General features: G+C 30.3%; 1 protein-coding gene and 1 long non-coding RNA gene across 2 annotated transcripts; one reads left to right on the forward strand and one right to left on the reverse strand.

The window, feature by feature from the left end:
* The first annotated feature begins 57 nt into the window (after positions 1-57).
* LOC134721920 (dystrophin-like) lies at positions 58-24,054 on the forward strand. The gene is made up of 18 exons (XM_063585224.1): positions 58-173; positions 1,592-1,652; positions 2,905-2,966; positions 3,861-3,935; positions 6,362-6,569; positions 7,144-7,229; positions 11,305-11,384; positions 12,133-12,207; positions 13,021-13,132; positions 14,272-14,326; positions 15,472-15,583; positions 16,874-17,004; positions 18,157-18,295; positions 18,930-19,072; positions 21,412-21,493; positions 21,891-22,018; positions 22,571-22,845; positions 23,297-24,054. Exons 1-18 carry the CDS (start codon positions 119-121, stop codon positions 23,395-23,397), a joined length of 1,980 nt encoding a protein of 659 aa, XP_063441294.1. The 5' UTR covers positions 58-118; the 3' UTR covers positions 23,398-24,054.
* Positions 23,896-25,417, reverse strand: LOC134721927 (uncharacterized). The gene is made up of 2 exons (XR_010107945.1): positions 25,309-25,417; positions 23,896-24,061 (listed from the first exon to the last, which is right to left on the reverse strand). It is a non-coding gene; the product is annotated as an uncharacterized LOC134721927 (long non-coding RNA).
* Between the last annotated feature and the right edge of the window lie 2,144 nt (positions 25,418-27,561).

Genomic DNA, 27,561 nt, shown 5'->3' on the forward strand with positions numbered 1-27,561 from the left:
TCATCATTCTACGTCCCAAATACGTTTACAATAATGTGTTTACTAATCAAGCGCCTTTATGAATTAAGTTTAAAACAATATCAGAAAAAGTGAAAATGTTTACAAAAACTGTCATCAAATGATTGATCCCAACAGCTGCTGTGCCTTAGAAATGGAATCTGTTGATATTTATGGTATTGCTTTTCACTTCAAATTTGAAGCTGACAACACTAAACCCGTAAACTGCAAAAATAAGCAGAAGAATATTCTCAAACTTGTAGTTTGTTGAACTGAGACTGGGTACAAGTTAAATCGGCACCTGGTCAACCTAAAGAAAAAGTCAAATCGGCGCCCGGTTAAATCGGCACCTGGTCAAATCGGCATAATCGGCACCCGGTTAAATCGGCACCTGGTCAAATCGGCACCTAATTATAGTCTAATCGGCACCCATTCAAAGCAAAATCGGCATCCATTCAAAGTAAAATCGGCATTTGATATTGATATAATAATAATATAAATAATTATGATATAAACAATAAAAAAAATTCCATACCACAGTTTCTTTTGTCAAGCTTTTTGTTGAGGATTCGACTATTGTAGAAAAAGGGAGACATAGTGATCCTACATACCATCATCAGCAGTGTTGTAGGTAGGGGCGACGTCTACAAATATTCACTCTGTGGTTAAATTTTTTGAAATTTTGATAATTTTCTCAAACTACAGTATCCTGGATTTCTACCAAACTTGGATAGAAGCATGTTTATGATCAAAAGCTAGTTTGTAGAAGGAAAGTTTGTAAAAATATATTTCCTGTTTTTTTTTCTGCATGTACGTAGCTTTCTTCCAGTAAACATTATATACAAATAACAATCTGCAGTTAAAGTTCCTAAAACATTTATTAGCTTCTTAAAAAAGCCAAGACACTGGATTCAATGGAACTTTTACAAATCTTTTATATGTACCTAATGAGGTAGAGGAGTTTTTTTTATTTACTTATCATACCTAAAAGATAATCAGATATACAAATTTATGAGAAACCTTATGCTCCTTTTGGTGTCAATGCCTACATTATAGATACATGTACACAATGTATTGCCGAAAATCATATCCTTTATGTTGATGTGGAAAAATTTGGTAAAACAGAAAGAAGAATTTGGTCTGGCCATGATTTATCTAGCCTTTTCGTGATTACTTACTTGGATTTCAATGAAAAAAACCTGATTTTATTGTGAAATTAAAGGAAATATACCGGTTATCATGGTTATGTGAAAATATTTAAAATGAACCGACCATTAATTACTGTTAATAAGAGTTTCTCAAAAGATAATCATAAATGACCCATCAGAAAAACAGATTGAATGTAGAAATAAAAATATGATTGTTAATTAGCTCAGGGTAGTTTAGTTGTAATAAGCATGTATGATTGTAGCTTTTTCTTTCATTGAAGAAAAAAAATAATCCTTGATTTTTCAGGAGGATCTTACATGGCTGTCTACCAAAATTTAACATATATATATATATATAGATTCTACCACTGCATCGAGTGTAATACGATATTTATCCACTCAAGACAGTTAAATTTTCAAAAACTTTATTTTATTTTTGTATACAGAACGAATTGTGGATGGTTGGGAGAGAACAGAGACAAAAAACGGTGTTCCATACTATATCTGGTAATATTATAGACTTGTTATATATCATGTATATATGTACCATAAAATGACTTTAGCATGCCAATGATTATAAGTCAGTCAAGTATTCATTTTTCATGGTTAACTCTTGTATAAAGTTACAGGTCAAATTTATTGATTTGTCAAAACAGCAAAGAAAAGTGCAATAATGATGTTATTTAAAAAAAAAGTTACAGGTCAGAAAATAATAGTACAATTACTGTGCATATCTTGTCTGAGAGCAATAATACATGTTATCATAAAACATTGTCACAATCTTTTTTCTTTAGAATTGCATAGTAAACAATCTTCATACATGTATATTTGGATCATAAATATGATGAGTGCATTTCTATACTAGTGAACTTCAACAACTTTAATCTTCAAAGAGTTTGTTTTTGATATTTTCACGATCGCCTTTCAAGTTTGATTTATAATTACTATAATGGGATGGTACTAACTTCTGTTTTACCACAATTATCTGGGTTTTTATTTAAGGAATGACTGTAATATTTTTTCTGTCTATGAAGAAATAACATAAAAAATTTGGTGCACACTGAATAATGCACGTAGCAGGTTATTTAACTGTGCACCACATCTTTTATGTTATTTCAAATAGACAGAAAAAAATATTACAGTCATTTCTTATAATTCAATTCTAAATTCCATTTTAAACCGTAGAAAACCATGAAAAACCGTTGATGACGTCACGATCACATGACTTAATTATGTCTATGGGCTCATAACAAAATAACGTCAGCCAATCAGAAGACGCGTTACATCCAAAATTAAATTATTACCAGTTATAAATGAATTCTCTAGTGATTTATACTATGAAGGAGATGACAGGGATTTTGAAATGAGGGATACAGTGGGTAAAAAAGAGTAGTTATTGGATAAAGGGGCTAGAAAAGTGGAAAGTGGGATAAGGAAGGTAAAAGTGGAAAGTAGGAAATGGAAACCCCTTGTCACGCCTTTCTTCTTTGTTTAAGCATATATTTTAGTTTCCATACATTTGGAAATTAGTATGGCATTCATTATCACTGAACTAGTATATATTTGTTTAGGGGCCAGCTGAAGGACGCCCGGGTGCGGGAATTTCTCGTTACATTGAAGACCTGTTGGTGACCTTCTGCTGTTGTTTTTTCTATGGTCGGGTTGTTGTCTCTTTGATATATTCCCCATTTCCATTCTCAATGTTATGTGATGTAGATAAACTGTTTTGAAATTAATTATGCGTCTTATTTAATTACAGTCACAAATTACAAAGAACAACATGGGACCATCCATACTTATTAAAGACAATGGAAGAATTGGGTAAAATTTGATAGATAGAACAAATCATGATCAATGAACTCGCACCATTTATTCTGCCCATTGCATAAGTGTTAATTGCATAACAGAATTAATTGACAATACCAAGAGATGTGGTCATCATTATACTTTTATAAAACGGCAAACATCTTTCTTAGCCACTTCATTCAATCTGACGATGTAACAATATTCAGGAATATGCAAGTTTTTCTTAATCTACAAATATTGGTACACAGAAAAATAAATAAATCCACAGTATTTTATTTACATTTTAGTTTGTCCTTAGATCTTTGTATTCACAATCAAAAGTTGCAACATTATAAAAACAAAACTAATTGTTAGTAAGACAACAAATTTAATGAAGCTTGGAGAGATGCTTTGTCATGTTTATTATTCTCTAAAGATAGAGTTCACAACAAAGTTATGAAATTACAGTTTGCATTTTGCATATTGTGGATTCACTTTTTTTCATGGGTACCAATTTTCGGGGATGAAGAAAATTTTACATGTTCCAGGATATTTAATTTCATGGTTTTTGCCGAAGTCTACATATAGCTTTTGGAAAATTTGTCATTTGTTGAACTTTTAATTTCATGATTCAACTGTACCCATTAAAGCCACAAAAATTGGTATCCAAAGAATAATAATGAATCTACAGTATTACAAACATTTACATGTATATACATTCTTTGATTATAGTTCTTCCTGGAAAGTTTAAAATCTTGGAAATAAGCTTCTTTAAGATCAAGTAGAAGTACCTACAGAACAATTGTCAAGCTTAAATATAAATTTCCTTTATTTTACTGATAATTATAAGACATATTTTTTATAAATTAGATTCATTGATTGAAATTTAATATAATTAAAAAATTAAAAGCATACCCAAATGTTTTACAGGAGATTACAGTCGTATAAAGTATGCTGCTTACAGAACAGCTTTTAAAATCAGACATCTACAAAAGAAATTCAAACGTAAGTATGAAATAATATTATTATTTATCAACACAGGCCATATGCCAAGAAAAAGATAATTTAATTCGCCAAAGAATTTTGAAAATTTCTTAGTCTTGGTGGCTGACTGACTTCATAGCGAAGTCACATTGCTATCAATTGTCATAAGGGAGACAACTTGTCATTTGCAAGTCGCACAGACAAACTAAAATGGTGACTAACAACCAAAGACTTATACTGTTGACATCAAATGTAATAAATATAACAGTGACTTTGAACATCCTCTAATTTAACATTTGTGAAAAGTTGATTAAAAAATTGTGGTCTTAAAAATTTTCCTCATAGAAAAAAGTAAAAGTTCTGTGAATTAGGAACAACATTCTGTTTTATTCTGAGATTGTTTTCCAATTATAGGTTTGTATAATTTAAAACTAAAACTTTCCTTTATTATAAATATACACACGGATTTGTCTTGAAAGTGATATAGTTTAAATTTTAATCTGTAGATATCTTTATCTTTTTAGAGATAATGATTTAATGATAGATGACTTGCTGTTTATATCCTATTACAAGTTTATATAATTACTTTATGGGTGAACAGTCAAGTTTTATAATTGAGAAGTCAGATGATTCATAACTATATGTCTGCTGTCTTAAAATAGCAATGAAACTTTTTTCTCCAGAATTATATGAGGTAGATATCTATCTGCCTTTAGACTTAAATTTAAAATCTGAAAAATGAAAAAAAAAATTAAATTAAAATCTATTTTTTTTATTTTATATTGAGATAGCATTGTGTTATGTGTTGAAATCATTTAGAAAACATAATTAAAAAAAAAAAGGTTAAAAGCCAGTACCGGTAGTCAGTTGGACTTTTATTTAAAAATAAAATTTATGTTTGACTATGAATCTATTGATGTGGTGCAATATTAATCACTGGAAAACCAACTACGGAAAGTTGACCCTTTTTTAAGGGGCCCATTTTGAAACACAAATTTGGGTTTTTGGACCTATCAGGATGAATTTCAATGAGATGATTAATGCTAGTTCTTAATCTTTATAGATTTGCTAACTGTCAAACACAGTTTGACTGTTATGTAAATAATGTCTGTTAAAATGATACATTGAGTTTATCATTGACCGTGTTGACTTGTCCTTAAAGTGCTTTGAACTACATTTGGACAAATTTATTTCTCATGAGGTGCATTGGCCTTGAACTAATTCTTAGCAATATATTTTGATATCAATCAATTAAGTTTAGTTTTAAGTATCAATTTATATTAAAATAAAAATTGAAAGTAGAGTTTACATTGCAAGAATGATTTGGTAATTATTTCATTTTGGTTGTGTAACCTTGTTGCATATCAACAGACAATGAACAATCATAATATACAAGACACAGTCAAAAACAAAGTATAAAAGGTGCAATCACAATAGATATCGGAAGATGTGGTGTGAGTGCCAATGAGACAACGCTCCATTCAAATAACAATTTTAAAAAACCATTATAGGTCAATTTAAGGCCTTCAACACGAAACCTTGGCTTACCCCGAACAACAAGCTATAAAGGGCCTCAAAATTAGTGTAAATCACAAACCTATTAATAAAATTTGTCCTTATTGATTTCATTCTCAGGCATAGGAAATAACTTGGATGCCAATTCCACTAAAGTAATGCATGTAATAGTAAAATGTGTATCTCTGTCTCCAGTGACAATTCATTAAAAATTTCAATTCTTTGGTGAAGATTTCGTCTATTTATCATTTTCTCAAAGAATACATCAAATAAAATTTGAGGGGAAAAACAAGGACAATCTTTATCAAAAGATTGTTGTTGTCCATGACAATTCCAGTACTGTTTTATATAAGGCCTTAGGGGTCATCATTCATCATCTAAAATTAACAAGTGTTAGAAATTCAAGTGCTATAACTCTTCACATCAAAAAAGGATGTTGACATAAACAAAAATTAAATTGTATATCAGTGTTTATGACATGTATAACATTCTATAAAAATGTTCAATCAGTCTGGTTTGTTATTTTGTATTTATCATCTAGCCATATGCATTTTATGGAATAAATAGACATGTGCTTTTTAGCCTTGACTTTATATCAGCTGAGATTAAAATCAAATGAATACACACCTGCCGATTGTTTGCATTATTTCTTTCAAATTATGAAATATAGAAGAGTTTATTTTACAAGAAAGTGCATTCGATAGATTTAAGTACATTTGATTAAGTACAGTGTTGATATCAAAGATACAATTTAAAACTTTTTATCAAATGTAATGTGTAAATGAAAATAGGTTACAGCATGTACTGGTAACCTAACCCCCTTTTGTCATTTAAGCCACAAAAACTGTTTAATAACAATATATATAACATCTAGCTGCAAGGTTAAAAAAATAAATGTATAGAATTACAAATTTTTCTTTGTGATTTTTCAGTGGACCAGATATGTATAGCAACAGTAAAGGATACATTTGATCGTCATGGTTATCCAGATGGATATGATGAAATGATCAGCTGCACAGAACTCTTTGCAGTGTTGAATGACCTTTACCTTCATTTAGATAAGGGTATTTCCCTTACTAGAGAAGAAGCAGAAATACTTGGAGAATTGTTACAGAACTTCATGATGAACCTTTTTGATGTGTAATATATTATTTTTTAGAAGAAAAATACATTAAAAAAAACTTTCCTCTCTTTCAAGTTTGAGCTTTTTTTATACCAATTTTCACATGCACACCAGTTTCCTGACTGTTGAACTCTTCTTGTTAGTTTGATTACCTTAAAATTCAGTCATTTAACTTCTAAGGTGTAGTTTTAAAGCCATGTTGAATTGCAATTTAATTCCATTTTCTACATCAATACCTATTCTAACAATTGGGGTAAAATACATGTGGATAACATCCACTTCAAAAGATTTTTTTTATCTATATACCATATTTAAACAGTGAGGAAAAATGTATTGTTAATCTTTATATATTACAACAGATAGAACATTTCATTATATTGATACAAAAAATGCGTTGAGTGTAGTGCACTCTGCAGTTCTTGAGGATGGGATGGATTGAGAATTAAAGCAAGCACTAACTACACTCTTCTCCCATCCACATGCATTAAATTCTATTATTTAACTACTTCAAATGCATTTCGTTATAAACTTACAGGACACATCTTTTGTATGAAATAAATTAAAAATAATCTGTTTAAATCTATTTTACAGAAACAGAACTGGTTGTATAAAGGTGATGTCTGTCAAGGTCATGTTGATAACTATGTGTGCTGCCAGACTGGCAGAGAAATACAAAGGTTTGTCTATTGTAGCATTTATTTTGAATGAAATCTGCATGGAAAAAACAAATGTTTAATGTTGTCACTTCTTTATTTTTGCATGATTTAATGTTTCCTTTGGGTTAAAAGATCTTAAGGCAAGATAAGTAGGTTTCCGTTTACTTTTACATGTGACATGACCATAAGTAATTACAATAACAAGTGGTATACACATTAGTATTCAGAATAAACTAATGATATAATGTTTGGACAGTCATATTAGGATCTAAAACTGTGTTGATCAGAGATCAGTTTTTGTCGAGCCTTCGACTTTAGTCGAAAAAGCGAGACTAAGCGATCCTACATTCCGTCGTCGGCAGCGTCCACAAATATTCACTCTGTGGTTAAAGTTTTTGAAATTTTAATAACTTTCTTAAACTATACTGGATTTCTACCAAACTTGGACAGAAGCTTGTTTATGATCATAAGATAGTGTGCAGAAGTAAATTTTGTAAAAATAAAATTCCATTTTTTCCATATTTTACTTGTAAATGGACTTAGTTTTTCTGCGGGGAAACATTAGATTCACTCTGTGGTTAAAGTTTTTAAAATTTTAATAACTTTCTTAAACCATCCTGGGTTTGTATCAAACTTGGACAGAAGCTTGTTTATGATCATAAGATAGTATCCAGAAGGAAAATCTGTAAAAAAATAAATCCATTTTTTCCATATTTTACTTTTAAATGGACTTAGTTTTTCTGTGGGGAAACATTACATTCACTCTGTGGTTAAAGTTTTTAAAATTTTAATAACTTTCTTAAACTATCCTGGGTTTGTACCAAAATTGGATAGAAGCTTATTTATGATCATAAGATAGTATACAGAAGTAAATTTTGTAAAAAAAATAATTTATTAGATTCATAAACTATGCTTGATTTTTACCAAACTTGGACAGAAGCTTCTTACAGTCAAAAGATTGTATCAAGAGGAATGTTTTTATTGATTTTATTCATCATTTTTATTGAGCCTGTGATTTACAGCAAAAGTAGGCGAGACACTGGGTTCCGCAGAACCCTTACCAAATTTTTACAGACCAAATTTCATTGTTAAAGAAATATTTAATAAGAATATCCTCATATAATCTGAATATAATAATAAACAGTATGGTGACATTTGCAAGTGACATTGCATTCATTGTCTACTGTACTAGCTACTTTACTTGTATAATAACCTAACATTTTGAAGAGAAAGTTACCAAAGGTTATCAGTGATTTTTTAACTGATAAGTAATTTTATCTGCAAAATGTAAAATTATTATACAAATGAAAGAGAGGATATCTTTCTATAGACCTTATCGCTATTTGTTCACCCTTACTGAATGTCAAAAACCTTCCTGCAACATTTTGACTTCAGAAAAGAAAATTTATTTTACACAACAGCACAATAGTAATTGTTCTATGATGTCATTTCCTCAGGTTATGTGTAGCAAATTTTCAATGTTCATGATGATAGATTTCAAAACAAAATTTACATTCTTACTAAGAATCTATAAATTATTGACTGTTGAATATTACTAACAATCAACAAAACTGCCAAGTGGTCTATTTTTGTTGTAACTTGGACTAAACCTTTGTATGATGTTTTTGTTTTTCTAGTTTTTATGCATTTAAAAAAAAGAAATGTTTGCACAATTTTGTTTTATTGTAGAATAAATTTATATTTTTTTCAGGTTGACCAATGATTATTAGGTACTGATCATTATAGATATATCCTTGTATTCTCCTGTCACTAAATCACAGCATTCTTTCACTAACATACAAAACAATATGCATCCAATATGATAGTATGTATAAAAGTACATGTATTTGTGAAGAGCAAAGAAAGGATGAAATATTTGAAAACATTTTTTTTTTTACAGAAGATGATAAACACTTTTTCTTCACATGCTTTAAACATAGAGATGTCTTACTACAGCACCATACCCAGTCTTTATTTATGTATGCTGTATTTAACCTCTGATATGCCAGTTTGCTGTACACTATCATTCATTATCATCTTTGTCAACTAACTGTTTTGAATATTAGTTTTGAAATTATTCTTCAAAATATATTTTCTAATAGTTTTCATTGTGCATACCTGTAGCCAGAGGGGGTTTGGACACACCCTTGAAAACATATAGGCACTGTTAAAGTACTAAATTATCTGTAACTTGATGTTTGACAATCCATACTCAATAACCAGTATAGTGGGGATTTGGGTAGTATTTACATATATATTCAGATTTATATATCTAAAATAAAATATATGTTTGGTTCTGCTTGCCTGACTAATACTATTTTTGTCATTTACCATACAGCTTATATTGAGTTTTCTAGCAAGTATTCAAAGAGCTAAAAATTATTAAAAGTAGTTTGAGTGTCTCAGAAAAATAGAATATTTTACTTGGCCTGCTACCTATCTGCTCCAATTTTTTACTTTACAAGTCAGAATTGCATTTTTTTTGTTGTTCTAAGAATATTTTTACAGCAATGTTTAATCATTGTTGAATGGGTCCAAAACAATATCTTGCTTCAAAGCATCATCAGAGAATGTCGTAATATATATTCCAACTCATGAGTCTTTAGCTGTTTATATTTGTTTATTGTTTTGTACAAAAATCAGTCTGTTAGTCTTCTCATTTGAATAGTATATATTTTGCATTTCCTGACCTTTTATAGCTTTCTATTGTGAGTTGGATTTTCTCATTGTTGAAGGACATACGGTGGCCTATTGATGTTTACCTTCAACATCAGTTGGTCTCTTGTAGAGAGTTGTCTCATTGACAATCATACCACATTTTCCTACTTTTATATTGACAGTGCCATGGCAAAAAATTAAAAAACGATGAAAAGACAACAGCAGTCTTTCAAACAAAACATAGAAAACTTGAGACTGAGCAATACAAACCTTACCAAAAGCCAGGGAGTTATCTCAGGTGCTTCAGACCAATAACAAGATCCTGCTTCACGTGCTACAACTCTCATGAGAAACAAATACTGTTTTGATGGTGTATAATTTTTATGCCCCACCTACGATAGTAGAGGGGCATAATGTTTTCTGGTCTGTGGCTCCGTTCGTTCGTCTGTGCCTCCGTTCGTCCGTCTGTGCGTCCATTCGTTCAGGTTAAAGTTTTTGGTCAAGGTAGTTTTTGATGAAGCTGAAGTCCAATCAACTTGAAACTTAGTACACTTGTTGCTTATGATATGATCTTTCTAATTTTAATGCCAAATTAGATTATTACCCAATTTCACGGTCCATGGAACATGTAAAAGGATAGTGCGAGTGGGGCATCCGTGTAGTTTGGACACATTCTTGTTTGTTTTTGTCATTGTTCTTGTGGATTTTTTTTCATGACCTCAATTCATAGCTTGACAACACAAATGATTATGACCCAGCATTGATCAAAACATCATGCATAAATGTTTATATGAAATATTCACAAAAGTCTTAATTATACATTTAGATCATTGTCATGGCTCTGTAGTAGTATTACTGTATTAAATGCCAGTCTTTGTAAGAATCAGGCAATTTTGAAAAAAATCAAAACAGGGCTGTAAAAACCCACCTACTTAGCCATCCTATTTTGAAGTAACACTCATCCTGAGTTAGAAATGGATGGTCTTTAGTGTCTGTGTGTCTGGTAACTTGGGAAATCTTTAGATAAACTTTGGTTAGAATGATAGCAATTTATAGAGTTAGCTCCCCTTAATTGTTAATTTCTAGTGCATTGTAACCAAATTTTATCTCCAATTGAATTACCAGAACAGGACAATGAAACTAATGGTATATTTTTGCATCATTATACATTTTGAACATAAATTAATGTCAACCTGAGTGGGTTTTTGTTTGTCATGTTTTCACCACTGCCTGATTCGAAGGTAGACTTGCATTTAAATAGGATGACAAATGCTATTGGGAACTATTTCAAAGCGTTTTAGATAGGCAGTGTTTCAAGATAACAAATTGATTTCATTTTTTCTAATTGTTTAATTTGCCTATTTACCTTGTGTTTAAATGACAAAGACATTTAACTGCAGATATCTTTTATAATCATTGTTACCAAATTCATTTTCAGCCTACTACAATGAAATCCATGATCCTAGTACATTTATCAGCAGTACCAACTTTGCCTTGTTCTTAGAAGATTTAATACAGGTAAAACCAAATTAAGTTGTGCCAGTGGGAAAGATCTGTTTGTGCCAAAAATGCGTCATTTTGCGCCACAATATTTTTTCTCAAATGCACCACCTGTTTTGAAATTACATGATTCATTTGCGCCATAAATAAAATATACGATTGCGCCAATTAGAAGAAAAACGACTTCCCTCCTCCTTTATTCTGACTTGGAACCGGCAGTTAGATATTATAAGTTATCTACGTTCATATCCGTAGATATGGATATTTGAACACCCTGAAGTACCCCATTACACCATGAGGCGTATGGGTTAGCAACACCCAGAGGCTATGGGTTTTGTAGCGACGTGCGTTAACCAATCAAAATCCTAGATATATACTAAGCCGGGGATAAACTTTCTTCTAAGTGTTATTTCTCTCCAGATGATCATCTTCATGGTGCAATATCTCCGAACATATGATACTTGTTAAGCCAAAAAATAAGAACAAATATTAATCATCAATATTTATGATAGATATGTGTACAGATAAATTGATGCAAATGAGTTCAGGATATTGGCACAATTGATACATTTGGAAAACAAAATTTGGTGCAAATGATACCCCTGAATAATAGTAATTGGCGCAAAAGGAATGCTGTCGTGCCAGTTCAAAAAGGTGCCAAAATTTTATAAATATACTGTTGTGATTCATAATTAAGTAAAACCGGCTTCTGTTTTAGGTTTACAGTTTTTAGCAGTAATATATTCTCTTGTGTTTCCTTTTTCAGTTGCCAGATGTTTTACATGAAGCTGGTGCGTTTGGTAAAGATGTATCTCCTGCAGTAACTAACTGTATACAGATGGTAGGTTTTATAATTAATCTTTGTAAATACAGCTTATTCACAGACCATGCCACATAAACATTCTAGCTTTAGCTTTCATGTCAAAGATATACAGTTTGGAATTTTTTCCAGTATAAATGCATTTGGATAACCATCAAAAGAAATTCCAAGGAAGACTCAGAATTAGGGAAGATTAGTTCTCAAAATTGGGAGGGATATTTTTTTGAAAAAAAAATCGACGTTAACCAAAAAAAGAAGTGAATGTGAACTTTCCATTCCAGTTTAATTCATTTTATAAAACTTCATAGTTTTAGTTGAGAAATTTCATTGTATATTATTCTCAGGTGCAACTTATAGTAAATATCTGTTCTATAATAAAAACAAATTGAATCTGGGCAAATGTTGGTTTTATGTTTCTTTTTCTAAATTGATTAGAATGAGTTTAAAGGACACAATCAAAGACATTCTTTTAATCTGACTTCTTTTTGCTGAAGTTGAAAATGCATTATTTTTTCAAGAAAGTCTTTAATATGGAAAGAAAACATTTTAAATTCAATATTTTTTGAGAAGGATACTGATATCTTTGAAAAGGATGATCATGATAATTTGATTTTAGTTTCTTACTGACAATGGCGTTCAATACCACTGAACTAGTGTATATTTGTTTGGGGGGGCCAGCTGAGGGACGCCTCTGGGTGCGGGAGTTTCTCACTGCATTGAAGACTAGTTGGTGACCTTCTGCTGTTGTTTTTTTTCTATGGTTGTTGCCTCTTTGACACATTCCCCATTTCCATTCTCAATTTTATTTACTAAGAATCCACTGTTTTATTTCAGAACAGCAGTGGTGTTGGAATATCAGAAGATGTTTTCTTTCAATGGCTGTTGAAAGAACCCCAAACACTTGTATGGTTACCAACCTTTCATAGAGTAGCTGCTTCAGAATCAAGTAGGTTTACATGTTTTACAATAAAAACAGTCTGTGACATTTGTTTAGTAAAAGGCTTGACCCTTATTATTACTTTTTATGGGTACTGGAACAGATGATTTTCAAATTTTGACTGATGACAAAATGGAGTTCATGACTTATATTAGCCATATTCACTTTTGCATATCAGGAGTAATAGCCCTTGATAGACTTTTATATGCACTTGTGTTGTTTCCATGCAATAATTTATGAACTGTTCAACCCATGCTTTTTTTTAATTTTGTCATGCAATTACTGATGATTTTTCGATATTGAAGATTTTAACCCATACCATTCAGGAGTTATGGCCCTGAATAGATTGAAATTTACACTGTTTGTTGTTTCTTTGCAGTAACTTATCAACTGTTAAAAATTTTCATGTAACTGATTGGGACATAGGATTTGAATAAACCACCATCGATATCAAACAAAAATGCTTATTGGAATACAATAAAAAAAACTAAAAAAAAAATTAAATCTCTTTAATCTGTACTTGCTGTCCTCTTAATTTCCACAATGGTCACCTGCAATATAATAATACACCTATTTTTTTCAATTTACAGCTCATTTTATGTTGGAAATTACTCTAGTTGCAGAAAGTTTTTTCATTAACAATGAGAGATAACTCATTTCAAACTATTGCCTATATAATGAAGTTTCTTTGCTTTATGCTATACAATGTATTGTTTGAATTTCACAATGCAACAAAATTTACATAACTGATTATAGGTTAAACACATGTTAGTTATTATAAACATATTATATAAGAAAATTGAAGCATATTGTTTGAAGTTAAAGATTCTAAGACCACTGCAGGAAAAGTGGGTCAGTCTCTTTAATTCACAGATATTTGTCGAACTGTCTCTTTTCAACAAAAGATTTATAGACAATTTAATGTGTTTTATAACATAATATCTGTTGATTCATCACTTTCATCACATTCTTTTCTTTTGTAGCTTTTTTTGTGCTTAAAATTTGTGTACTTTTAAATTTGAAATTGTCTTAAAACATGCCTCAAGGTTATACCTTGTAAAGTTCACTGTTACATGAGCAGATTATGTTTTAAGTTACAAAATATAAATGAAATTTATACCAAATAAAAATATTATTTTTCATTGTAGTTAAACATGAGGCCAAATGTAACATTTGTAAAAGTTGTCCTATTGTGGGATTCAGGTGAGATCTGTGTTTTAATGACTGACGATAAAAACTATCATCTAAGGTGCTTCAAGTTAAATAAAAGGGTCATGTGATTTTAAATTTGAAGAGGAAACTATAGTCATTTTATACTTTATTTACCTGTATTGAAGAAATGTTTTCTAAGATTTTTTCTTGTACATGTATATTGCCATTAAAACCAAGAGTTTCAATATGAAAAAGTCAACAATATGAAAATGTTATATAGCAATTGTATACATTGATGTTAGTTCAAAAAAACTGTAAGAACTATGATGGTAAAAAGCAAGTATTAAAACCTTTAAATTATTGATATTTGGCTTTTGAACATTTGAAGAATATTTTTTAACTTCTCTGCTTCAAATTACAAGAAAGTTATACACTTATTATAATGTAATAATTACATTAGATGTATGTTTCATTATAATACGTTATTCTGATTGGCTAACAGCACATCACATGTTATTCCGTAAACAATTGCATGAGACAATAACATTTATCATGCATGATGACACGAGGTCCCACAATAAAGTGCACAGGTGAATTAAATAAAACTGGATAAAAATCGTGTTTTCATGATCCTAGCTAAAAAATGTAATTATAAGTATTGAATGCTTCTTTTTGTAACTTTATAGGGTTGTAAAAGCGTTGACCGTGCGTACATTTTAAGAATGAAGCGCTTCTGCGCTTCATACAAAATGTACTTTGGTCAACGCTTTTACACCCCAATAAATTTACAAAAAGAAGCATTCAATTCTTAAATGTGTTCTGTGAAAAGGATATTGATATCCAACTGAAAACTATTCATCTTCTGAAGTCTTCCATTTTAAATAATACAATATACCAAGGGGTGATCAAAATCCATAAGTATAAGAAAGATAGATGGACAACACCATAGCCTGAAGAATAAAGACCAAACAAAACAAAAAAAACAAAACAGCTTATTCATTACTCAATTAAACCTACATTAACTAATAGCTGTGATAAATAAGTAACAGTATCATTTCTAGATTCAATACTTGAATGTCATGAGCGATGATAAAAAATCATCACTCCTACATCATTATGTACTGTTTATCTTAAAACCAAATTGTTTTGGGAACAGCAGAGAAGAATATTTATTTAATATGTATCTTCTTTTGTAGATATAAATGTCTCAAGTGTTTCAACTTTGACATGTGTCAGAATTGTTTTTACACTGGAAGGACAAAGAAAACCCATAAATTAAAACATCCAATCCAAGAGTACTGTATGGCTGTAAGTATGTTAAGTATGTGAAGATAAGATGCTTCGGTGTGCACAACTTTTAAACATCTTTCAAGCTTACATATTAAAACTCAAGGAAAATGTTTCATTAAAACCTCAAAATAAATTTCCTGACACAAACATTTATTATTTCAATTTATTTGCATTTGTTTGATTAAATATAAGATATACAAATATTGCTGCCTAACATTTAGTGTATGTTAATTTTAGTTAAAACAAACCACATTGTTTTGATTTATGTTGATTACAAAAACTTATCTTCATGAACGTAGATAGTTTAAAATTGATATTTACATTTATAACATGATTATCTCTTATAATACATTTGTATCCCTTAATGCATTAACTTTTGAAAGGTTGTAATTGCCAATAGAGGTTAATTAATTATATAATAGTTCTTGAAAAACTGGTCATTTTGGTGAAACATGTATATGGACTGCCTACAGGACAGTGGTATTGACTAAGATAGTGATAATGACTGAGCCGAAGGCAAGGTCATTTTGCTGTCGCAGTCAATACCACTGTCCTATGGGCAGTCCATATATCACCATAATGACCAGTTTTTCAAGAACTATTATGTTTATTTCATTGAGAAACAATGTTTTGGAAAATTCTCATAAATTCAAAATGCCTACAGCGAACTCGAGTAGTTGTACTATTTCTATGGCAAAGAGTGAAGACCAGTCGTAGTAATACTGCCATTCATTTTAGTGCAATTTTTCAGTATATAAATACTTAATCAAGTTATCTTTAATTTTAAGATTAACGAAAACATATTATAAACAATTCAACAACTTTAATATAATATCAAAACAGAAACATGTTTTATAAAAGGTTCATCTCTTTTAACAGAGAAACCACGCCCCACCGGTCATTAACAGAGAAATCACGCCCCAACGGTCATTATCAGACGAAAACCACGCCCCAACTGTCATTATCAGATGGAAGCCACGCCCCACCGGTCATTATCATGTAAAAGTTTGTTAACAACCGTTTTTTTTCTGTTAATGACTGATGGAATTCATTATTGAAGAATGATTTATGTCATGTGACTCCTTTTAATCCAATAAGAGAATCTTATTCTCAACCGATATGAAATATTTTTTAATAGAACAAAAAAAAACAATGCTCTATTCTTTATGAGTTCATGTTGTTTTCAAATAAATGTTTCTTTCAATACAGTTTTGCCTGATTTGTCATCAAAATCAACTGTTACAAAAAGTTTGTATTTTCAGTTCAAGATTTATTTGTTCGTGTATTAATTACATGTATATATTGTAGACTACAACAAAAGAAGACACAAAAGCCTTTTTGACAACAGTCCGTAACAATTTAAGTAAGAAATATAGACAGAAGTCTAAACTGAAGTATTTGCCTATCATGTCAGAAAACCAGTATCATCCTCATACATGGTAAGTTCTTTATATTTGTATAAATTCAGTGCTATTGGGATTTCTTGTGCTGTGAATATTTGTTAAATGTATATATTCCATGAGTTGTATTGCTTATGAAGAAAGTTATAATTACTTATATAAGGCAGTTTTATGCTGTAGTGAAATTATCATTTATAACTTCAAATAATTATACTTTGAATTTGAAAATAAAGTAATGACTCAAAATTATTCATTTTTTAATCCACGAAAAAATTGAGACCTAAAATAATAAGTTATGTCCACAGTAATCTCAAAATCAATTTAATTGAGAACAATTTCAGTTCATTATTCCTATTATTAGTTTTCATGTAACTTTGGGAATATATGTAAAAAGTTATTATGGATTTCTGCAGCTTTGATCAAACATCTTTTTAAATTTCAAACCCCCCTTTTTTTCCTATTGGTAACCATTGGAATGGAGCGCAATATATTGCCAAAAAATTGGTCTGATATATTAACATTGTTTTACTTGACCCACAACTTGAGTAAAAATTGGTTTTTCAAAAAATGTAGTTTCAATAGACCACTTTCGAGTTCATCCGTCACTGGAAAAAACTCGTCAATTATACGCGCCTTTATCACCGTCATTTGTGCGTTTAGGGGCGTCGTCACTTTCCTTCCAATGTTGAGGGAGTGGTTGGAAAACTATAATTCTATATTGTATTTATTATTCGGCAAATTGAATTCTCAAAATTGACAATCAACACTGCTGTCATTAGGGAATTGTCAATAAGTACCTACAGAGTAACCATTATTTCTAGTTTATCCTGCACAAAGACGATCACTTAGACACTTGATGAACGTAAATAGTGCAGGGATACAGGCGACCCCCTCTATCTGGTAAATGACATCATAAAGGCGTGCATAATTGACGAGTTTTTGCGGGTGACAGATGATCTCGAAAGTGGTCTATTAATATTAGGGATGAAGCTTGATGGTTCATGGCATTCCCTCTTAAGTCTTCATCCAAATTTTAAGATATTCTTTAGTCATATTGCATGCAACACATGATCTTGCATTCAGAATAAAATGATAATTCAAACTTATCTGTCACAAGAATATTATAGAACAATTTTGTAACTATTTTGAATAGAAGATAGAGAAAATTTATGTTTATTATGTTTTTTAAAGGAACAATAGAATTGAACCTCCTGTGCCTAATATTCACTCAGCAATGACAGACAATGCTCACAAACTCACTCAAGCAGAAAAACATCCAAGTACATACGACTTGACACAAGAAGTTGACACACCAAATGATGAAAACAAGGTAAGTTTTCCTTGTAAAAAAAAGAAGATAAAAGAACTTTTAACAATTTAAAAGACCACACCAACCACCAACACCTGACTGTTCTATGCCATGCATTGATTTTTTTTCGGTTTAAAAATGCATAGGATACACTTGATTATGGCACAATAAATGAATAATTTGACCCTTAATGAGGCCCTCCTCTGGGTGTGGGATTTTATCACTGTGTTGGAAAACCTTGGTGGTCTAAGGCTGTTTTCTGGTCTTAGTTTGGGTTTTTGTCTCTAGATGCTGGATGTTTAAACTTTACAGTTTTAATACTAGTTAATGCTTCGTTCCTAAAATCATTTTACATGTACTGAATATATGCAGATCTGATGAAGTGTGCATATTATTTGAATTTCAGAAAATAATTGGTGTTTAAAAAAAATTTGAGCAGTCAAAACTTGGGAATCATGCAAACTGGAAACTGTATTGGTCATTTTATACTTTTGGGTATACACCCCCTTTGTTTTAGTTCTATACACAGTCATACTGCAATAAAGCAAATTAAATTAGTTAAATATTTGTTTGTTGGCAAATTTTATTCATCTAATTTTTTTAAATCTCTTGGTCAGATAAAGGTAGAAATTTTACTCATGTTTTAATTTTTTAGGAAAACATGACTTTTACTGTTCTAGTTCATGCTGAAGACAAAAAGAGAAGAATCTCAGATACTAAAGCAGAAGATTCAGATTCATTAATACAACAACGAAAGGAATTGGAAAAATTCATCAAACAGCTGGAGGATGAAAACAGGTAATTATGAAAGGAGGAGCAAAAAAGATTACTGTAACAAAAAAGGTTGGGGATTGGATATCTCTTGATATAAACTTCAGATTTTCAATTCCATGTTGATAATAGATGATCCTTTGACAAGTTTTATTATTTTTGAAATTAAATAACAAGAGTTGATATCTAATTATACCCCACGCAACAAGTTGCGGAGGGTATTATGTTTTTGACCCGTCCGTCTGTCCGTCCGTCCGTCCGTCAGTCCATCCGTCAGTCCGTCCGTCAGTCCTGTTTCTTGTCATCGCAACTTCTCTCAAACCACTCAACAGAATTTCACAAAACCTTTTCAGATAATAAGGACATACTATGTAGTTGTGCATATCGACGGGAATTTGCGATTCAATTTTTTTTCTAGGAGTTACGTCCCTTTGAACTTATTTACTTTAATGTACTACTGCAACAGTTTGTCATCGCAACTCCTCTCAAACCACACATCAGAATTTTATGAAATTTTTCAGATAATAAGGACATACTATGTAGTTGTGCATATCGACGGGAAATTGCGATTCAATTTTTTTTCTAGGAGTTACGTCCCTTTGAACTTATTTACTTTAATGTACTACTGCAACAGTTTGTCATCTCAACTCCTCTGAAACCACACAACAGAATTTTATGAAATTTTGTAGATAATAAGGACATACTATTTAGATGTGCATATTGGCAGGAAATTAATTTTTATTATATTTTTGTTTTTCTTACACTTATTTAATTTCTCCAATGACAATGTGGGGACGTGGGGTATGTGAGCGTGCTCACTAAGGTTCTTTAATTTACATTGTTGTTCAAACTATATGTTAGGTAATGGCAATGAACAAAACCCATACTGCAAAGTAAGTAAAAGAAAAACATAAAATATACAACAACAAACACATATAACAACCACTGAATTACAAGCTCCTGCATGACTTTGAAGCAGGAACAAACACATATAACAACCACTGAATTACAAGCTCTTGACTTTGTAGCAGGAACAAACACATATAACAACCACTGAATTACAAGCTCTTGACTTTGTAGCAGGAACAAACACATATAACAACCACTGAATTACAAGCTCTTGACTTTGTAGCAGGAACAAACACATATAACAACCACTGAATTACAAGCTCTTGACTTTGTAGCAGGAACAAACACATATAACAACCACTGAATTACAAGCTCCTGACTTTGAAGAAGGAACAAACACATATAACAACCACTGAATTACAAGCTCTTGACTTTGTAGCAGGAACAAACACATATAACAACCACTGAATTACAAGCTCTTGACTTTGTAGCAGGAACTAACACATATAACAAACACTGAATTACAAGCTCCTGACTTTGAAGAAGGAAGAGATGATGACAGTCCACAACCATAAGAGAATAGTTGCTTTCTTTCACTTGTCAGTTGATTTAAACCTCCAAATTATGCAGATTAACATAATCCAGTGACGGTTTTCCACAAAAAAGCTAACAAAAATATAATTATTATACTGTATGAATTTTATATTTGTAATACAAAAATATAATTATTATACTGTATGAATTTTATATTTGTAATACAAAAATATTATTATTATACTGTATGAATTTTATATTTGTAATACAAAAATATTATTATTATACTGTATGAATTTTATATTTGTAATATAAAAATATTATTATTATACTCTATGAATTTTATATTTGTAATACAAAAATATAATTATTATACTGTATGAATTTTATATTTGTAATACAAAAATATAATTATTATACTGTATGAATTTTATATTTGTAATACAAAAATATTATTATTATACTGTATGAATTTTATATTTGTAATACAAAAATATAATTATTATACTGTATGAATTTTATATTTGTAATACAAAAATATTATTATTATACTCTATGAATTTTATATTTGTAATACAAAAATATAATTATTATACTGTATGAATTTTATATTTGTAATACAAAAATATTATTATTATACTCTATGAATTATATATTTGTAATACAAAAATATAATTATTATACTGTATGAATTTTATATTTGTAATAAAAAAATATTATTATTATACTCTATGAATTTTATATTTGTAATACAAAAATATTATTATTATACTGTATGAATTTTATATTTGTAATACAAAAATATTATTATTATACTCTATGACTTTTATATTTGTAATACAAAAATATTATTATTATACTCTATGAATTATATATTTGTAATACAAAAATATTATTATTATACTCTATGAATTATATATTTGTAATCCATAGGAAACTTTTGATTTTTTTCTATTGGTAAACAGATTTATATTTATTTTCAGACAATTGCATCAACAGTTGTCAGAATTTCGAGAATCTTCTGATACAGAGAGCAACTTGTCAGGGGGTGAACCTAGAAAAAAGGTATGTATGGATAAGTTTAAAATAAATATTGTATATAATAGGTTTTATGCACCATCTAGAGGCATTATGCTTTTTGATCTGTGAGTCGTTCAGTCTGTCCTTTAGTCTGTCTGTCCAGCTTTATGTTAAAGCTTTTGGTCAAGGTAGTGTTTGGTGAAGTTGCAGTCCAATCTTCTTGAAACTTAGTACTCATGTTCCCTATGATATAATCTTTATTTTAAATGCTCAATTAGAGTTTTGACCTAAATTTCATGTTCTGCTGAATATAGAAATTGAAAGTGCAAGTGGGGCATAGTACTATGGACACATTCTTGTTTTATTTTAATCTTGTTTCCCAAAAAAAACATTGTAAAGATTTTTCAATGGTTAATAATCATGTTTTATTATTTTATTTCAGAGTCTTCCATTAGCACCATTAGAGAATACTTATTCTGTTGGTTTAAATGGTCGTGAGCGTGCTAACCCAAGTCCAATTAAGCCTGAAATCTCTCATGTTTATCTTCGACATCGCAGCCATAGGCCACAGTAAGTTGAAAGTACTCAGTTCTGAAATTTTCTACTCAACATTCATTACATCCATCTCATAGAAGTGTTGTTTGTTGAGATTCTTGCATGAAATAAGGAATTTACAGTTGTTTGGATTATCATCTTGTCCATTAATTTTTTGATATCCGTATGAATGAATAAAACAATTAGGAGAAAAATTCTTAATTCATACCATAACATAATAAGATATATGTAAAGAAGGTTATATACATGTAATATATTGAGCGCTGCAAAGTTATTAAAGGATTTAAATAATAAACTTTACTATTTCAGAATCTTAAGGGTAATGTGTCATTAGTCTGCTGCCAAAGGTGGGTGGTATTCTCAGGGCACCCTAGTTTTATCCACCCATTAAAGCTGGCAACCAGACTTATCAGATGATACTGAAAGTACATCAATTAATCATTCCAGTATTTATACACCCAAAATGACTGGCATGTTTTCCACCAAGTGAAATCCAGATAAAAAAGAAAGGTGTATTAAATGATTTTTAGATGACATTTGTATCCCTCCTTTATTTTTATTTTACAGATATAGTCCACTTTCGTCTCCTGATGATCCAGAGAAATTATCAAGATCCAAGATATCGGCCATACATCGATACTCAGACAGTTTCGTGACAGAACCATGTAGTGACAGCAGAAATAGAATGTCTTATGATAGTTTAGATTACATAGATGTCAGTCCATCACATTTTACATTACCAAGCTATGCACACAGTAGAGCTTACATTGACGAGGAAGCAGAGATGGACAACCTTGTTCACAAAATGGAGCAGGTTTTCCCAAGCAACCTTTCTTACTCAGGTATTTTTCATTTAAAATATGTAACAGATTCTCTGGTTTGTTCTTGGGGGGAAATGGAGTAGGTGTTCCAAAGTATCATATTTTATTTCAGTATTGCTAAAACAGAAAATGGAAATCATTTTTCCCCAACTATCAAATCAATACTTTAAGCATGACAAAAAATAAGTGTGGAAGACTGATTATTTGAATGAATTTTATAAGTTCAAGGACCATCACTCTGCACAAAATTATCAGACCAGAATAAACTTTGATCTTGATCTGTAACTTGTGATCATAAAACAATGTACTAAATATCAGATCAATTTCTTCAAGCACAAAGAAAAAAGGTGTGGAAAACTGATTTGCCGGACTGATTGATGGACAGACAGACTTAAATGACAGTATCAGGAGTCTGACCAGCCCTTGTATTAAAGGCATGTTTCAATAATCGTATATTGTTTTATAATTTCAGCCTACTCTACAACAGCCAATGATGAAATGTTACAAGCAGCATCTACCATAGGAGCTGCCATGTCAGACTATGTCAGTGAAGCTATTCATACCTACTACTAGCAGAGCTTCCATTGATGTCAGAGTTTGTCTTTGGGTTATCTGCTCATTTTTATTATCAAATGATAACCATGTATGAAAAGAAATGTCAGATTTTGTCTACAGATATTGTCATTGAAGCTTTTTATAGTTGGTAATTCATGTACAAGTTATTAAAGTTCATTTTTTACAGCTTTTTTTCTTGCATTTTGGTACATAAAGTTACATTTTAATCCAAGAATAATTAATGTAATTTCAGAAATTTTTCAAATGTTTTTTTATTGTGAAAATTGTGTATAAAGATAAGTGTCTCAAAAATAAAACTTTCATGTTAAAATTTTTATAGCATTTTCTGTAATTGCAATTTTAACATTTTCATTTGCATCGATTGTTTAACATTTTTTATACTTTTTGTTGTGAGTTGATATAGAAAGGTTGTAGCAATCAGTGTGGTGACAGTATTTTACATTTTGTGCAATATTTTTTTTATTTGTGTTGTTGATTTGTAGTTTTCGTAGGGCATCCATTTATATGCAATAATGTTTTGATAGATTTATCCTTATATTTTTAAGAACCATTGCAAAATCGATAATGAGTCAACATGAGTGGCACTTGTAAAAAGGCTATGCATTAACATTTAATGTAGCTCCATAAGTGGGTACCCTGTTGTTCATGAACTTATTTTTAGCTCACCTGACCTGAAAGGTCAAGTGAGCTTTTCTCATCACTTGGCGTCCGTCGTCCTGCGTCCGTCGTCCGTAAACTTTTACAAAAATCTTCTCCTCTGAAACTACTGGACCAAATTCTACCAAACTTGGCCACAATCATCCTTGGGGTATCTAGTTTAAAAAATGTGTGGTGTGACCTGTCAAACCAACTAAGATGGCCGCCATGGCTAAAAATAGAACATAGGGGTAAAATGCAGTTTTTGGCTTATAACTCAAAAACCAAAGCATTTAGAGCAAATCTGACATGGGTCATATTGTTGATCAGGTCAAGATCTATCTGCCCTGAAATTTTCAGAAGAATCAGACAACCTGTTGTTGGGTTGCTGCCCCTGAAATGGTTATTTTAAGGAAATTTTGCAGTTTTTGGTTATTATCTTGAATACTATTATAGATAGAGATAAACTGTAAACAGCAATAATGTTCAGCAAAGTAAGACCTACAAATAAGTCAACATGATCAAAATTGTCAGTCGACTCCTTAAGGAGTTATTGCCCTTTATAGTCAATTTTTATCAACTTTTCGTCATTTTTTGTAACTTTTCTAAAAATCTTCTTCTCTAAAACTGCTTTGCCAAATTTTACCAAACTTGTCCACAATTATCATTGTGGTTTATAGTTTAAAAAATGTGTCCGATGACTCAGCCTTCCAAACAAAATGGCCGACATGACTAAAATCAGAACATAGTGGTGAAATGCAGTTTTTGCTTTATATCTTTGAAACTAAGACATTAAGGGCAAATCTTTCAAGATTTTAATGTCCATCAGAATAAGATATATCCCCTCACAAATTTTCAGTTGAATCGGACAACCTGTTGTTGGGTTGCTGTCCTAAAATTGGTGATTTTAAGGAAATTTTGCAGTTTTTGGTTATTATCTTGAATACTATTATAGATAGAGATTAACTGTAAACAGCAATAATGTTTAGCAAAGTAAGATCTACAAATAAGTCAGCATGATCAAAATTGTTAGAGGACCCCTTAAGGAGTTATTGCCCTTTATAGTCAATATTTAAGAACTTTTTGTCATTTTTGTAACTTGAAAACTAAAACTACTTGGCCAAATTTAACCAAACTTGGCCACAATCATAATACTAGGGTATCTATTTTAAAAAAAAAGTGTCTAATGACTCCTCCTACCAACGAAGATGGCCGACATCAGTAAACACATTAACAGGTGAGCGACACAGGCTCTTGAGAGCCTCTAGTTACAATATATCATAAATAAATTTTGGGGCCAGAAAAATTGGCCCTTACATCAAATTTATTTGTAAACTGTCTCAGATTTACTGAATTAAATACAGAATGTACATCACTACATGTATTTATTTTGCTAAAAAAAAATTATGTTGTTTTAGTTAAAAATATCTCATTTTCATGAGTTTTACAGCCATGCAATTATAGCATAATGATCCTAGTTAAATGGCTTAAAATATGCAAAACCTTGCCTATATATCATATAATTGCTTAAGAATATAGAGCAGGACATTTGCCCAAAATGATATTATTTTGTCTTAATTTATTCATTTACAAACATGGTTTTCGGCAACACGTGTGCTCCTTTATAATTCATAATAACCAAAATGTTCATATTTTTAGCTATTCAGATTAAAAACGTCTGACAAATCTCGCTTTTTGCAAATCAGTTTAAGAAGCATGGACAAAATTTTTGCAGCCAGGTTTGGCCAAGTTCCACAATTTCTGATAAGTCTTTCATTTGATTCTTACGAAAATGTAGTTAGTATACCATTAAGCAATGTTTTTTTTGGTCAAACTATATAGCCAAATTGTTCTTTGATGTAAAATTTCTCTATGTTCTCATGTAAATTTTATAATGGATGTGAATGGTAAAATTAGTCTGCTCTTACTCTCTTTAGATTCATTTATGCTGTGCTGCGGGCAGTTTACTCAGCAGTTATTTGTTGTAAAGATTTTCAAAAAAATTCTATCAGTCTAGTTATTCCTTTCAAATAAATAGTAAACAATGAAATTGCGATCCTGCATCTTAATATTTTAAATAACAAATTATGACATTAAGGGTAAATTTGACTTATATCTTTATATGTCGATGTTTTGAATGTTAGTCTTGCCAGTTTTATACAGACGTCTTAGTTGTGTTTGTATTGAATGTTATTAAACTTATATCTATGCAAAAATGTTCTATTGCTACCTCACAAATTCCAGATATATTTTTCTAGTCCCTACTCTGAGCCCTTTATATTTGCTTGTTTATTGCAGAATATTTTAAAATTCATAGTCACTTTTCATTTTGTATCTTCATGATAGTCTGTGTAGTTTCTACAATTTTTCCATTATGTTTTATAATATGGATTAGACAAATTTTGTACAGTTACCATGTATGATTTGACAGAAATTGTCCTTATTCAATTAAAATCCATTCAAGTTTGGTTTTTTTTGTCAATTAGATAATTTCTTAGTCTTAGTAGTATTAATATTTCAATTATTTATATACACTTATGTACAACTAAATAAATCATAGTTTTATACATAATAAAATTTCAGACTTTATGAAAGAATGATTTTTTTGAGAACTTGAAAAAAAAAAAATTATTTTTTTTATGAATATGCTGTAGCTAATTATATGTAATAGTATCCAGGCTTTAAATTAGATGGTCCCACTAGAATTGTAGCATTAGATCAGAGGTCTGATTAATACTCAACTAGGCGAAAATCCTCAACAAATTTCTGAATAAGCTCAATAAGATGAATAGGTACGAATTTTACACTCTATTCTAGGATCATTTGAAATCATGTCTGCTTAACAGCCAACAATTTCAAATGTAAATATCATTTGATACTTTAATTGTGTTCATCAAATAAATATAGTAAAACATGTACTGTATTGAAATCCTAAAAATGCTAAAAAAACTAAAAAAAACTGGCAGATCTGTAGTCAGAATGTGGTGTATTAATTTTTTAAATGTATGTTTTATTTAAATGTATTGTACAATTTTGAAAACTACAGCATATTTTTTTTTGTATTTGATTAAAGTATAAAGTGCCATAAAAATTTACAGTGTATTTGACATAATTGTAATAATGCTTTAACTGATTTTGTACAATAAACTGTACACCTTAGTTTTCAAGTTTTCCTTTTAAAAGAATTGTTTTTTTGGTTGTTTTTTTTATTCATATTGACTTGAAAAACAGTGGATTTTTTTTTTATCGTTTATGTAATATCTCATAAAAAATTTGTATAATAGTTATAACCTTTAAAATAACTTCTTTCTGCTGAGCTGGTAAAACAGATCCTGTATCCTGGATTGAAGTATAGTTATGACTGGAATACAGTTAATCAAAGAAGTTCATAATTTGATTGTTTCTCAAATGTATTTACATCCTAAATACATGAATATTTACACTTGAAGATCCAACAGGGTACCAACTTCTATGTAGGTTATGATAATCCATTCAAGTGTTAAAACTGTTCGGATCTTTATTCAG

This window comes from Mytilus trossulus, chromosome 1 (assembly GCF_036588685.1).
Source record: "Mytilus trossulus isolate FHL-02 chromosome 1, PNRI_Mtr1.1.1.hap1, whole genome shotgun sequence".
Classification (NCBI taxonomy): Eukaryota; Metazoa; Mollusca; class Bivalvia; order Mytilida; family Mytilidae; genus Mytilus; species Mytilus trossulus.

Bases quoted from the DNA above. Each gene is read 5' to 3' on its own strand.
- LOC134721920 (XM_063585224.1), top strand. From the start codon at position 119: ATGATTGATCCCAACAGCTGCTGTGCCTTAGAAATGGAATCTGTTGAT. The intron at 14,327-15,471 runs GTGAGATCTGTG...CTTCTTTTGTAG, and splicing joins TGTCCTATTGTGGGATTCAG to ATATAAATGTCTCAAGTGTT. The intron at 22,019-22,570 runs GTAAGTTGAAAG...TTTATTTTACAG, and splicing joins CATCGCAGCCATAGGCCACA to ATATAGTCCACTTTCGTCTC.